Source organism: Protomyctophum parallelum (genome assembly GCF_964188405.1).
Source record: "Protomyctophum parallelum genome assembly, chromosome: 23".
In the NCBI taxonomy this organism is placed as follows: domain Eukaryota; kingdom Metazoa; phylum Chordata; class Actinopteri; order Myctophiformes; family Myctophidae; genus Protomyctophum; species Protomyctophum parallelum.
In genome coordinates, this window is record NC_139715.1 from 25,056,089 (window position 1) to 25,071,727 (window position 15,639).

At 41.3% G+C, this 15,639-nt stretch overlaps 1 protein-coding gene across 4 annotated transcripts in view; it reads right to left on the bottom strand.

Moving 5' to 3' along the window:
- Positions 1–3,463: 3,463 nt before the first annotated feature.
- Positions 3,464–15,639, bottom strand: part of stat1a (signal transducer and activator of transcription 1a) — a 29,564-nt gene continuing 17,388 nt past the window's right edge. For all 4 annotated transcript variants that reach the window (XM_083758891.1, XM_083758893.1, XM_083758894.1 and 1 more), the window contains exons 16-25: positions 13,336–13,434; positions 13,005–13,140; positions 12,696–12,751; positions 10,373–10,464; positions 9,536–9,675; positions 7,736–7,821; positions 7,531–7,633; positions 6,936–7,011; positions 6,082–6,178; positions 3,464–5,205 (exon numbers count right to left, since the gene is read on the bottom strand). In XM_083758891.1, coding sequence (XP_083615017.1) covers positions 5,164–5,205; positions 6,082–6,178; positions 6,936–7,011; positions 7,531–7,633; positions 7,736–7,821; positions 9,536–9,675; positions 10,373–10,464; positions 12,696–12,751; positions 13,005–13,140; positions 13,336–13,434 — 927 coding nt within the window. In that variant the 3' untranslated portion in view covers positions 3,464–5,163. The remainder of the gene's footprint in view (positions 5,206–6,081; positions 6,179–6,935; positions 7,012–7,530; positions 7,634–7,735; positions 7,822–9,535; positions 9,676–10,372; positions 10,465–12,695; positions 12,752–13,004; positions 13,141–13,335; positions 13,435–15,639) is intronic.

The following is a 15,639-nucleotide window of genomic DNA, read 5'->3' on the forward strand; positions in this document are numbered from 1 at the left end:
TATTGCAGAATGTCTCATTTCACAAGTTCAAAATGTGAAGTCTATTGAAAATAGGCCAAATGTATAGGGTTGAAGTGGTTAATGTATGTTTTCTAATCAAAATGTAAATCTCCAAAGTAACTAGTAACTAAAGTTTTCAAATAATTGTAGTGAAGTAGAAGTACAAATTGTGGCTCCGAGATGTAGTGGAGTAGAAGTAAAAGTACTGGAAATACTCAAGTAAAGTACAAATACCTCAACGTTGTACTTAAGTACGGCACTTAAGTAAAAGTACTTAGTTACTTTCCACCACTGGAATACAGTATCAGCTTTATTGTTATAGTGTTCCAGCTCCAATGTTGTATCGTCACTATGAGTTCTCTCTCCTGATTGGATAAAATTGGTATCCTGACCACCACCTTTTTTATTTACTAAAATAGCTGGAGAGATGGGGAGACCCCTGTTACTGAAAAAATAGCAAGGATTACTATCACAATAGAGCTATTTAAAACTTATTTTAACAATAAAATGTATACAATACAGTATATTATTTTAATCTTTCTCAAGCTTGCTTGCTGTTATTGCCGTCTTTCTTTAATGTTTTTAACAAACAAAATGCATCTGGTGCCAAAGAAATGCTTGTTTACGCTCACAGAAATAAATAAATGTCATACAGTATATATAAAGAACACTTCTTTCATTTGGGAAAATTCCAGAGTCTAATAAATAACGCAATAAAATGTATCTTAACCTAACTCTAATGTTTTCTGTCTTTTGTTGGATAGCCAGACAGTATAGGACAGCTGAGAGACAGACAGTGTATCGGAGAGACAGACAGTAGGACAGCTGAGAGACAGACAGTGTATCGGAGAGACAGACAGTAGGACAGCTGAGAGGAAGACAGTGTATAGGAGAGACAGACAGTAGCACAGCTGAGAGACAGTGTATCGGAGAGACAGACAGTAGGACAGATGAGAGACAGACAGTGTATAGGAGAGACAGACAGTAGCACAGCTGAGAGGGAGACAGTGTATAGGAGAGACAGACAGTAGGACAGCTTAGAGGGAGACAGTGTATAGGAGAGACAGACAGTAGCACAGCTGAGAGACAGACAGTGTATCGGAGAGACAGACAGTAGGACAGCTGAGAGACAGACAGTGTATCGGAGAGACAGACAGTAGGACAGATGAGAGACAGACAGTGTATAGGAGAGACAGACAGTAGCACAGCTGAGAGGGAGACAGTGTATAGGAGAGACAGACAGTAGCACAGCTGAGAGGGAGACAGTGTATAGGAGAGACAGACAGTAGGACAGATGAGAGACAGACAGTGTAGGAGAGACAGACAGTAGGACAGCTGAGAGGGAGACAGTGTAGGAGAGCCAGACAGTAGGACAGCTGAGAGACAGACAGTATGACAGCTGAGAGGGATACGGTGTAGGAGAGACAGACAGTAGGACAGCTGAGAGGGAGACAGTGTATAGGAGAGACAGACAGGACAGCTGAGAGGGAGACAGTGTAGGAGAGACAAACAGGACAGCTGAGAGGGAGACAGTGTAGGAGAGACAGACAGTAGGACAGATGAGAGGGAGACAGTGTAGGAGACAGACAGGACAGCTGAGAGGGAGACAGTGTAGGACGGGACAGCTGAGAGGGAGACAGTGTAGGACGGGACAGCTGAGAGGGAGACAGTGTAGGAGAGATAGACAGGACAGCTGAGAGACAGACAGTATGCTCTGATGTGATGCCAGAGGACACTAACTCTCCTATCTAACATCAGCATACATGGGCAACTGGCGGCCCCCACCTTCACTTAATGCGACTCTCAGGTTAATATCCGAACATTGATATATTATTGATGTCAGCTTATTACTAGTATTAACATTTTTAGACCCACTTTTTTACATTAAAAAAACAACAAAAACAAGACGTCCACAGACGTCCTGGGCACTACATGCGGTAATGCCTAGGACGTCTGTGGCACAAAATGTGTTGATGGAATGATCCCATGCAGTGCCCAGGATGTCTTGAAAAAGAAAAAGAATGAAAGGGCACATAATGTGTTAACATGAAGATGATGATGCGTCCTCTGGTGTCAGGGACACCACCGCCCCTGACTATCTATGATGAGCCTGCCAACGATGTGGATCCAGCACCACCCTGTGGTGGAGCCAAAGGGGTGCACGACATGCAGATAATGTCTAACCTATATAACCATACCACTACTGGATTCCCCCATATGACTGTTAAAACTGTACATCTCTCCGCTGCGCGTGCTCGTAGATTGGCTATTTTCGCTCTCAACATCTCCATCTATAACCATACTACTGCTGGATTCTGGATTCCGACTGGGCTTTATCCCCCCCTTATGACCTGTTAAAACTTTACATCTCTCCCCTGTGCGTGCTTGTAGATTGGCTATTTTCGCTCTCAACATCTCCATCTATAACTATACCACTACTGGATTCCGACTGGGCTTTATCCCCCCTTGTGACCTGTTAAAACTGTACATTTCTCCCCTAGTCTAAACTAAGTATGCACCCCAGGTCTCACATGCGGAAATCACCCGACAATGCGTTGGTCCGACATGCGTTGCGCCGTGCTTGCGGTTAGGGATAGGTTAGTGTTTTGGGTATAGGGTGTCGGTGTAACGACAGTCGGACCAATAGCATGTCGGAACTAAAGCCTGTACCCCAGCAAAATACCACCAGCCTAACAGCCTTCATTGTCATTCTTCCAGGCCGAGGTTTTGGGACAGAATCATTCAAGCGATCTTTCAAACAGGCTTGGTTTACTACACGGAACTGGACACGGTATTGATCGGGTCCTATTGGTGAAAGCAGTGCCCAAAAAAAACTGATAAGTGAAGACAGTTTGAGGAAAGGAAAGGTTAAATATATCCGTCTGCATTTTAAGAGACACAGACGCACAGGACAGACAGACAGGCATTATAATATGTCTGTCTTTTAAAATAGACAGAAAGGGATTACAACCACACCCATGGACTGGGGGGGGGGGGGGGGGGGGGGAGGGTATGAACCAGGATACACACGCACACATGTTCACGCACACACGCATCACGCACAGGAAGTGCATGGTCTACATTCTTTGAGCTGAGGTTACATTCCTTAGCAATTAACTTCACAAAACAATAAGCGTAAACACACACACCATTTCCATTTCGAAGGGCTTTTCCCTTCGGGTGTGTGTGTGCGTGCGTGTGTGTGTGTGTGTGGTGGGGGGGGGCTTCTTTCCCATTCTGTATGGAGTGGTAGGTTTCTCGAGTTCTTTGCACAATTTTGTATAACTTTATAATACTTGTATTTGACAGTGAAGGTCTGACTTGGACCCCCCAACCCCCCCCCCCCTCCCCAAAAAAAGGGAATCAGACACAGACAGATGAAGTGATTGTGTGCATTTAATATCCCCCTATGACATCAAACAGATGTCTGACATCACACAGACTCATGATGTCATGAGTAGCAAAACTTTTGTTACATTAGCGCAGTTCACAAAAAAATAACGGATATATCATAAAGCCAGGTGAAAAAAGTACCACACTTAAACTAGAAAATACTGTTCCGGAAGTTCCTGAAGTAGGGAGCTCAAGTAGCTACTCGAGTAGAACTGAGTAGCTACCGGAGAAATATTTTTGCTAGCTTACCTTGCCGATTTCATATATACGATACATGATCCAAAAAGTGTTCCCATTATGAACGAGAGGCATGTTGAAGTCAGAAATGAAGCGCATAGTATATCCATCAGATCATCAGATCAGTGTACACACGTCCAATCATGTGTCGGTGGGATTCCCTAGGACGTGTGGCTACTGGCTACATCCTACGGACTGATACGGTTAATATACTTATACTACTTTTTCACCTGGGTTATAAAATAACAGATTCATACAGTAAGTACACATTTAACACATTTTGGGCGGGAACCCCATTTGGTGTTAGCATTATGTTATGCTTTAGCTATTGAAAAATAGCAGATCTACAAGCTGGATGGCGCTCATAGCGCGCCACGGTGGCGCGCTACGAGCTTGTAGGTCCGCTATTTTTGAAAAATCGAACGACGGACATAGAAACATAGCTTTTTCAGAAAACTGTCAGGATTTAGAAGATACTTTTTAGAATCTGATCTCAGGTCAAAATGGGTTAAAGGCAGAAGGCAAATACATGGATCAAAGCAAAGTAAAATCTCACGATTGAAAATGTTTGCATGGCCAAGTCCTACAGTAAATGTGCCACTTGTGAGACGGCATGAATGGAGCCGCGCCACACATAACACTAGCGCCGATTCCTGAACAACAAACACAATGTAAAATGAAAAATGACACGCGAGATATCCGACTGACACTATTATAGATTTGATGGAAGTTGCTTCAGAACATATTGTTAGTTGGAACACATCAAATGCTCTAAAATAATCACCGGAAATAGACAACCTACAAGCTCTCAATGTGCGACACATTGAGAGAGCATGTTTTCACTGTGCAACATGACTCCAAACAATATGGAATCAAATAGACTGAAATCAGTCGTGGCGAGTGAGAACTTTAATCGATGCAAGTAACACTTATAAAGCAAAGGTCTGATGAGTCAGCAGCTCTCAAAGTGTTGTCCGGGGACCACCAGCGGTCCTTGATTGGGGTTCCAGGGGGTCCCCAGCAACATGATGAACAACTTAACCCTCGTATTGCCCTTGACGCTATTGACGTAATGAATCAAAACATCCCCCACCACCCTTGACGTAATTGATCTAATTATTTTATTCCTTATAATCGGGGGCTTTGTTTTAAATGATGTAGCAACTTTTGGCTAACGGCCGATGTAATCTACCTAAAACCGTCCGAAATCCTCGCGTGCAGGGTCGATCACGCACACGCGCGGCCTTTATGTGCATAGCTGCGTAAAATGCGATATTCGGGGCTTGATTAGAACTTAATTTTACGATGATCGCTTATCCCGGACAGATGACTGTGTAACACAGTGCAGAAAGCTAGCTATTGGAACATATAGCAGATCTACAAGCAGGTATCAGCCTGTTCGGACATAGCAGATCTACAAGCAAGTGTCAGCCTGTACAAATCTGAATGATGATGACAAATGCTCTCTTATTGAGAATGACTGATCTACAAACCCCCAGCGATTAGAAGTTTGATTTGACGATGATGAGGAGATCAGTTCTCTTCCAAAACGTCTTCCTGGAGCTCTGCAGTCATCTGGAGACACACACACACACACACACACACACACACACACAAATTAACACAAACTAACAAACAACACACTTTAATCAATCTGTCTATTCTAATCAAAGACTCGCAAGCGGAAAAATAAAATATATTTTTTGTGTTATTCTAATTCTACCCATGATATCATGTACATAAAGCACAACATCACCACCTACTCCTACTGTATTTTGCCTCATCGATTGATCCAGAATTCCACAACAGGGCCCATGCATCAAAGCAATCAGATAGCCGTTTCTGAGCCATGCTGTAAAGTCAGGTGTTTTTGCACGATTTCACGTTGGCAATGTTGACCATAGTCAGTTCTGTTATTCATAACTCATCATTTGCGGGATTTTTTTTTATCTTTTAAAAACAAAAAGTTTGCGGTCCCCAAGGCTAAACTCCATGCAACAACAACAGATGCAAAATTAGACGTAGCTGAGACTTGTTTTTAGTTTGCGCACTGTGTCAAGGGGGCCCATAGCCACCTATTTCCTCTCAAAGCGGGCGAGCAAATAAGGGCGTTTTTTTTGTTTGTTCTTGCAATGTGATCAATCAACACATGCTTTATTTTGGAATCGTACTGGAATTAGAAGTAGCTACGACCAGGAAGAAGGCTAGTTGACTTGAAAATGAAAATAAAATAACAAATAGTCTAAATGCAGACGTATTGTGTATTGTATGTGCATTTGGGACGGCAGTGCGCCTTCTAGAGGTACCGGAGCGCAGGAGGGAGGTTCCGGAGCCCTCCGGCATTAATTAAGCCCTGGGCTCATATCAATCTGTCAGAGCACCTGATTGGCTAATATCAATCTGTCTAATCTAATCAAAGACACAGAGCGTGATGATGATGAGTGTGGTTACCATGGCGTCGATGTCTCCAGGGCTGACGATCTGTTCTAGAGCTCTGTAGTCGTCTGGTGACATTAGGCCCATAGAATCCTGGAGTCTGGAAGGATGCCTAAATAATACATATATACATTAATATAACATCCTGGAGTCTGGAAGGATGCCTAAATAATACATATAAATATAACATCCTGGAGTCTGGAAGGATGCCTAAATATTACATATATACATTAATATAACATCCTGGAGTCTGGAAGGATGCCTAAATAATACATAAATACATTAATATAACATCCTGGAGTCTGGAAGGATGCCTAAATAATACATATATAATTATTTGATACAGATAGGCTACCATATTGATACAAACAGGCTACCATATTGATACAGACAGGCTACCATATTGATACAGACAGGCTACGATATTGATAATCATATTGATACAGACAGGCTACCTTATTGATAATCGTATTGATACAAACAGGCTACCATATTGATACAGACAGGCTACCATATTGATAATCGTATTCTACCATATTGATAATCATATTGATACAGACAGGCTACCATACTGATAATCATATTGATACAGACAGGCTACCATATTGATAATCGTATTGATACAGACAGTCTACCATATTGATAGGCAGGAAATGCTGTGTGAGATGGATTCAAGTTTTGGTGTGTGTGTGTTTGTTGCAGCAAAAAACAAAATGTAAAGAGAATATTTCATGTGCATTTATTCATTATGAAATAATTTGCATTTTTTAACCATAACATTTCCTTGCTTTAAATTTTTTTTTATCAACTAAGTTTTTCTAATTGATTTGGAAACTTTACATTTTCTGGCAATATATTGTTTAACTTACACTTGAGACACAGAGATGAGTTCAGTCTTCATGTAACCTGATTTCTCTGGACCCTCCACATCCATGGGCTCTGGAGCTGATACACAACATATATCAATCAATCAATCAATCAACCAACTTTATTTATGTAGACTCAGGGGTCCATTAACACATTCCATCCGTAGGACGTCTGGAAACGTGTTAGGGATCCAATCGACGGATGCATGCGCATCCTCAATGATATCAGGCCAGAGAATAATATTCTGAATTTTTATTTTTTATTTTTGAGTGCGCCTCTAAGGCCACCGTACCCTTCGCTCTTCGTTCATATTAGCTTACCGTTCACTTAGCTGTTAGCGCGGCAGAAAGAATGCCTCGTCTCTCCTAATCCAGGGCGCTCTCCGTGGTTTTGATCTGATGGATATACTAAGCGCCTCTCGTTCAAAATATGAACACTTTGGATGATTTATCGTATAAATAAAAACGAGAGCAAGGTAAGCTAGCAAAATATTTCTCAGTTTTTTTCCCTGAATTGTTTCCGGGGGGGTGGGGAATTAGTTCAAGTATTAGTACTCACCATCGGTACTTGTAGGGCAGTTCAAGTATTAGTACTCACCATCGGTACTTCTAGGGTAGTACTTCCCGAAGGCCTTGTCTTTGGAAACGTCAGGGTAGAGAAACATCAGGGGGTTTTCTGGGATGTTTTCTGCTGCCATCACCTGGTCAGCAATGATAATGCGTCATGATGTACAGTAACGTTTGAATTCAATCACACTCTATGTAGTGTGTGTGTGTGTGTATGTGGTGTGTGTGTTCAGTACCTTGTATGTTCTAATGATGTCAGGCAGTGACACGGCTGTCAACTCACGCTTTGTGTACGGCTCTACGGAATGATACACTGGCTTACCTGTGTGTGCGCACCAACGCGCGCGCGCACACACACACACACACACACACACACACACACACACACACACACACACACACACACACACACACACACACACACACACACACACACACACACACACACACACACACACGTATATCATATATGTCGTGCACCAGGTATAAAATATTGTACCATATATGTCGTGCCCCACCCAGGTAAAGGTGTAATATATTGTACCATATATGTCGTGCTCCACCCAGGTATAAATATATATTGTACCATATATGTCGTGCTCCACCCAGGTAAAGGTGTAATATATTGTACCATATATGTCGTGCTCCACCCAGGTAAAGGTGTAATATATTGTACCATTATGTCATGCTCCACCCAGGTAAAGGTGTAATATATTGTACCATATATGTCATGCTGCACCCAGGTAAAGGTGTAATATATTGTACCATATATGTCGTGCTCCACCCAGGTAAAGGTGTAATATATTGTACCATATATGTCGTGCTCCACCCAGGTAAAGGTGTAATATATTGTACCATATATGTCATGCTCCACCCATGTATAAAGGTGTAATATATTGTACCATATATGTCATGCTCCACCCAGGTAAAGGTGTAATATATTGTACCATATATGTCATGCTCCACCCAGGTAAAGGTGTAATATATTGTACCATATATGTTGTGCTCCACCCAGGTAAAGGTGTAATATATTGTACCATATATGTCATGCTCCACCCAGGTAAAGGTGTAATATATTGTACCATATATGTCGTGCTCCACCCAGGTAAAGGTGTAATATATTGTACCATATATGTAGTGCTCCACCCAGGTATAAAGGTGTGATATATTGTACCATATATGTCGTGCTCCACCCAGGTAAAGGTGTAATATATTGTACCATATATGTCATGCTCCACCCAGGTAAAGGTGTAATATATTGTACCATATATGTCGTGCTCCACCCAGGTAAAGGTGTAATATATTGTACCATATATGTCATGCTCCACCCATGTATAAAGGTGTAATATATTGTACCATATATGTCGTGCTCCACCCAGGTAAAGGTGTAATATATTGTACCATATATGTCGTGCTCCACCCAGGTATAAATATATATTGTACCATATATGTCGTGCTCCACCCAGGTAAAGGTGTAATATATTGTACCATATATGTCGTGCTCCACCCAGGTAAAGGTGTAATATATTGTACCATATATGACATGCTCCACCCAGGTAAAGGTGTAATATATTGTACCATATATGTCGTCCTCCACCCAGGTAAAGGTGTAATATATTGTACGATTATGTCATGCTCCACCCAGGTAAAGGTGTAATATATTGTACCATATATGTCGTCCTCCACCCAGGTAAAGGTGTAATATATTGTACGATTATGTCATGCTCCACCCAGGTAAAGGTGTAATATATTGTACCATATATGTCGTGCTCCACCCAGGTATAAAGGTGTAATATATTGTACCATATATGTCGTGCTCCACCCAGGTATAAAGGTGTAATATATTGTACCATATATGTCGTGCTCCACCCAGGTATAAAGGTGTAATATATTGTACCATATATGTCGTGCTCCACCCAGGTAAAGGTGTAATATATTGTACCATATATGTCGTGCTCCACCCAGGTATAAAGGTGTAATATATTGTACCATATATGTCGTGCTCCACCCAGGTATAAAGGTGTAATATATTGTACCATATATGTCGTGCTCCACCCAGGTAAAGGTGATCGCTCCTTCTTTGCTGCTCTCACTGAATCGCAGTAGGAAGGTTCCTGGACACTTATCGCTCAACAATGACTTCTCTCTCTCTTTACTGATGAAACCCATGATGGAGCTGGTAGAGCGACAGAGAGAGAGAGAGAGAGAGACAGAGACAGAGCAAATTAACAATCAAATAACTGATGGGGAAAATGAATACGTTAATCATTCTGCCCTCAGATTTATAACAGGCGACAGCTATAACACTCATCATTGCATACTATATAATAAGGTTGGTTGGCCCTCCCTTGCAACAAGGAGAGACCAACATTGGTTTTTATTTATATATAAAGCTCTTTTAAAATGGAAAACCATTTCTTATCATACACGCTCCCAAGAATATTTGATGCTTGAGACCATACATGCCTCCACTACATCTGGAAAGTCTGCCTTCAAGTGCGCTGCCCCACACACTTGGAACACCTTACAGACTTCACTAAAATACAGCTCTCTTCCTTCTCTATATCGCTTTCATCTTGACATATCAACGCTGGTAAATATCAACTGTACCTGTTTTAATTGAGCACTATGCAATGTTCCCTTATTATTATTATTATTATTATTACCAGTAATATTTTACTCTATTTATCTACAGTATGTTTTGTTTTCTTGTTGTTTTCTTGTTTTATGTTATGTTACATTGTAACTGATGTACATTGTTGATGTGTTGTAATCTCGGCACCACTGAAAAAGAGGGTCCCAGCCCTCAGTGTGTTCTCCGAGAACTAAATAAAGGTTGAAATGAAATGAAAATAAATTGATCGATTACTGACCCATCGTTCCAGATGTGCAACAGGTGACGTTTGATCAAATCCAGAATTCCTTCAATCCACAACCAGAAGGGAAAACTCTTCTCATTTACTGTCTGTTGATTGCGCACGCGCACACGCACACACGCGCACACACACACACACACACACACACACGAAAAGTTGAGCCCGACAAAAGCCTGACTAAGATCCCTTTTAGTTTTTGCTCGAACCAGATTACATCCCGACATTTTTCAAAAGCATGGCAACAGCCTTGAATTTCTACTGTAGACCTTTTCTTTTCTATTTTCCCCCTCCAGATTTAGTCATTATGCCAATAATTCCTATGAGGTTTTCCATTGGCTTAGTGTGAATGCAATAATTCCTATGAGGTTTTCCATTGGCTTAGTGGGAATGCAATAATTCCTATGAGGTTTTCCATTGGCTTAGTGTGAATGCAAGCGGGCGCTGTGTTCATGCTGCGTGCCAAACTGGCCCATTCCCGCAAACGAGGCATAGCCAATCGTAGACTAATGCATGAACAACTGGGGGTGCTTGAATTTAAAATGGTTCAGAATCGCTGAAGAGCCGTAATACAAATCTTCTCTTATGGGGGTCCCTGGCACATATTTTCGAAAAGGGGTTCACAGGCTAATAAATGTAACCACATTTGACTGAGAGACTGCCATTGGATCTTTTTTAATTTTCTTTTTTTCATGTCATATGAAAACATGGAATCATAGCTTCAAATTGACTTGGCTTGAAAGGTCTCTAACATTACACCTAGCTACATGTTTAAGGCCTAACAAAAAAAAACTTTGGTTTCCGGTTGCCGACCGACTCTATTAAATATGCGCGACCCATATTATTTTATTGGCATTTGGTGGGGGAAAAAAAGAAGAAAAACAAAAGCTCAGAATACGACCGAGTAAGACCAAAAAGGTCTTTGATCATTAAAATTCTCTTTGATGAGACCATCGGGACGCGCAAAGTCAAAATAAAGTTTTCTTTCGTCTAAAATATCACGTGCGCAAATGTTTTGGAATTCGTCATCGCGAGTAGACGCACAACCCAACACAACGCCAACACAGCATGGACCTGTGCACCGTATCTGTCGTCTGCCCGTGCAAAGCACCGCCACAAATAATTCGATTGAATACTAAATCATTTGCAGGCATAATTAAGGAGGTGAAACCGTGCCGGTAGTATGCATGATTGCGTGGGGGTCTGCGAGTACAGTGACGGAGACTCTAACGTGTTACTGTCTGTTACCCATTAAATCTGCGGGTCTGCTGCTGACGTTACGCCACTTTTTAGCTGCGCTCCACAGTTATGCTCAAATTAGTGCCCCTAAAGAATTCTGAGGCAACATGGCTGGAGACGAGGCAGCCAATCAGAACTGCTCGACTAGCCAAGCCATGCAGACGATGGGATGTTCTGGGTTGTTGGCAACTGTCGTGACAGAAATAAATTAACCAACCTCCAACCTTTTGGTATGTGAGTGATGCAGCACTTTACTTTGGTTTGGAGTTGAATTAAAACTCTAAAGTATTCAACCAGTGTGTGGACATTCTATTCAAAGTTTTCAAATGTTTAGCTGTAGGCATACAGTGTCATGTGTACTTGAACCATTCATTATTGAAAAGATGGTATTTCAGGCAAATATTGAAGTTATTAAAAAATAAGCCTATCCATCATTGCCGTAGGAAAACAAAGAAAATAAATCCTTGCTACCCCTCCTTCCCACGAAAAAAAAAAAAAAATCCCTACCTACTCAGCCCCAAAATGACAGCCAGTATTTTTTTGTTAGGCCTAAGCATTTATTTCATATTTACATGTCGATTTCAGCTGACACTTATTTCAGACATGCTCTAGTATGCGAAGAGTCTGCCTGTGCCATTAACCCATTAAAAGAAAAAAGCTGGAATTTGCGCGATGGCAGTCTCTCAGTCAAATCTGGTCACAAATGTCGATTTAGGGGTCCTTGACATAAAACGTTTGGGAACCACTGATATACAGTATCTTGATCACATTTATCAATTTGCGTGAGGTTTGGACAAAATCTGTAGGAGTAGTAACAAGAAATGTGTTTCGCGAAGAAATCTGTCTCATGCCGGCGCTATAACAGTCCGATTTGAAAAGTAAGGATCGGGTGGAGATCTTCCTTGGCCAGTGGATGCACGGTTTCACGTCGATCGGGCCAACGGTGCCGGAGATTAGCTGTACACAGACGGACGGACAGACTATTTGTCTTCACCACGTCTTCGGCCTGGTGGAGACAAATAGTTCTACACATCTTTAATTTGACGTATGACTATGTTTGCGTGTGTGTGTGTGTGTGTTGTACCTTACAGAACTTTGTCCATGGAATCTGTCCCTCTGGGTTCCTCTGGGCCTTGTGACCTGTGCGTGCGCACACACACACACACACACACACACACACACACACACACACACACACACACACACACACACACACACACACACACACACACACACAGCCAGCCTGAGCATACAGAAATGGCGGCAGGGATTCTGACAGACCTTTTTTGCCTAGGGGTGCTGCCGTAGCACACACGCACGCACACATGCACACACACACACCACTGCAACTATCCATGCTCACGGCCGTAAGCGTAGTAGCATCAGTACTAACCCAGTAGTTTATCAGCCAACATGTTCAGTTGTTCACAGTTTAATCCTCTCTTGGTGACGGAGCTGAACTGCCAGCTCAAAACGTCTGACAGCTGTGACCACGAGGCTGTGGGCGGGGACACAAAGAAACGCAGGTTCTGTCACACACACAGGCACGCACGCACACACACACACGCACACGCACACAAAAGCACGCACACGCACGCAAGCACGCACGCACATGAATTTCAGAATCATCTTTGTCATTTCACAGGTTTACTTACAACAAAAGTGGGTGAAGTTTGTGTGTGTACTGTGTGTGTGCGTGTGTGTGTGTATGTGTGTGTGCTTACCTTTGCCTCGGTGCACAACATGTTGTACCAGAGGATTGAGGCCCAGCCACTGGGGAGCTGACTGACGTTGGAGATGACGACCACTGGTAGAGCTAATGTCTGCAATATAGAACAACAGCATAGCATCGTTTGATCAGTCCATGCATTGCACTGTATACTGTACGTCCCTGTGATTGTCCATGCAAACTGTTAATAAAGTATTCAATCAATCAATATAACACTGCTGCCAAGCAGCAGTGCACTTTCAGCACCAGGTCCACGGTCATACCGTAGGGGACTACGACCACTTCCTTATTGGTAAACCCTAACAGTACGTTTTAACAGCGGGCGAAAGCCAGACGAAGTGCAAAAGCTCAACATAGGAACACCGGTGAGGCCGCTTTCTGGGTCTATGGCCCCAAGTTGTGGAACACACTACCACTGCACCTTAAAAGGGGCGACCTCCATTGATGTTTTTAAGAGCGAGCTGAAAACTTTTCAACTTATCTTGTTTTCATATTCTATGTTCTGGTACAAATTTCCTTACCATTTTATTTTTTTTAGTTTTGTATTGCTATTTTTATTTGCTAATTTGTATATATTGTGTCTTGAACCTATTGTATTGACCTGCTTTTCTTTCGGCATTCCGCTGCTTGTTATTTCTTATGTGAAGCACTTTGGGTTGCATTTTATGTATGAAAATGTGCTATGTGATGGTCGAAAAGTGGGCGGAGGAACGTCGGCCGAAAAGATAAAAATAATTCATCTTTTGGGGCGACGTCGCCCGGCGATAGTGGGAGATTGGGTGATAGCCAATGAAATTCAAGCAATGCTCGCCGTTGGTCTCCCGCTGACAGATCCACCTTTGAACCATTGAACTTGTGGGTCAAAATCGCTCCTCACAAAAGAAGGTTTCAAAATCATGGTAAAAATATCTTCCAATATTTCATGAACCCGACCGATCTGTGTTTAACCATATTCATTCCATTGATGTGTTTTTATTTTAATTTATATTTGTTTATTGTTTTTTATGTTGTTTTTAGGTAATTTTATGACATAGGAAAAAGGGATTGATGTGTATGTAAAATGTATATGGACCTATGGAAAACCCCTTCCAACCTTTCTATGATGAAATTATATGAAAATGCAAAATTGCAATTGTTTTGAGATGTAATTCTTATCCTTTGTAAGTGAACCATTGTATGTTTGTATATTGTATTTCACCCATTCTTGAGATAAGGGACAAAACTTTTTTCAAACTGGATTTTTGTTTTTTTTAAGATACATTCAAATCAAATGGATGTATTTGTAGACACAGGTCTCAACTACCAATATTGAGAAGGAACAGGTTTTTCGCATAACATTTCTTTCTAAAATGGGACATTTATGCACTTAATACCTGATTCATGTCAACTCCGTCAGACACACTAAAATATTTTTTAATTGAATTTGATAATTTCAACAATAATATAAAGTCCTCAGTTATCTTATACTGGCTTTCAGTAATCAAGTTAAGTAATACAATTATTTTAATATTGTTTTTTTCCAATATCACACTATTATGAAATATCCAATTTCTCAAATCCGTCATTTCAACCTCTATTTTCAATATTATAACATGAAAACCATGTAAAAAAAAAAAAAATCATCATTACGTATCATTTCAGTTGGTGTTTCAATACATATGCACAAAATATTTAACATCGAATTTTCTATTTCTTTGGAAATTAACAAAAACATCACGGGACGAACGTCTGACGGAGTTGACGAACATCTGACGGAGTTGACAAGTTTAACTGATTTAGGTTCTAGACCACCTAGGATCTTGATTCTGGTGACTAATCCCACATTTTCAAGGATGAGGAATACAGTGGTACTATTTATATTGGCCCTGTGACCATGGCAGCCATTTTCAAAATGGCCGCCACCTGCTGTTATTTTACAATAACTCAAGTTCTACACCACCTAGGATCTTGATGCTGGTGACTAATCATACATTTTCAAGGATGTGGGATACATTGGTACTATTTAGATTTGTCCTGTGACCATGGTAGACATTTTTAAAAATGGCCGCCAACTTTTTGTTATTTCCCAATAACTCAAGTTCTACACCACCTAGGATCTTGATTCTGGTGACTAATGCTACATTTTCAAGGAGGAGGAATACAGTTGTACTATTTAGATTTATCCTGTGACAATTGCAGCCATTTTCAAAAATGGTGGACCTGCTATTATTTTACCAATTTAGTCAGGGAATATTATCAGAATAATGTCAAATCTGTGATTACATTTCTTACCAAGAATTTTTTCACCAATGTGTTTGTA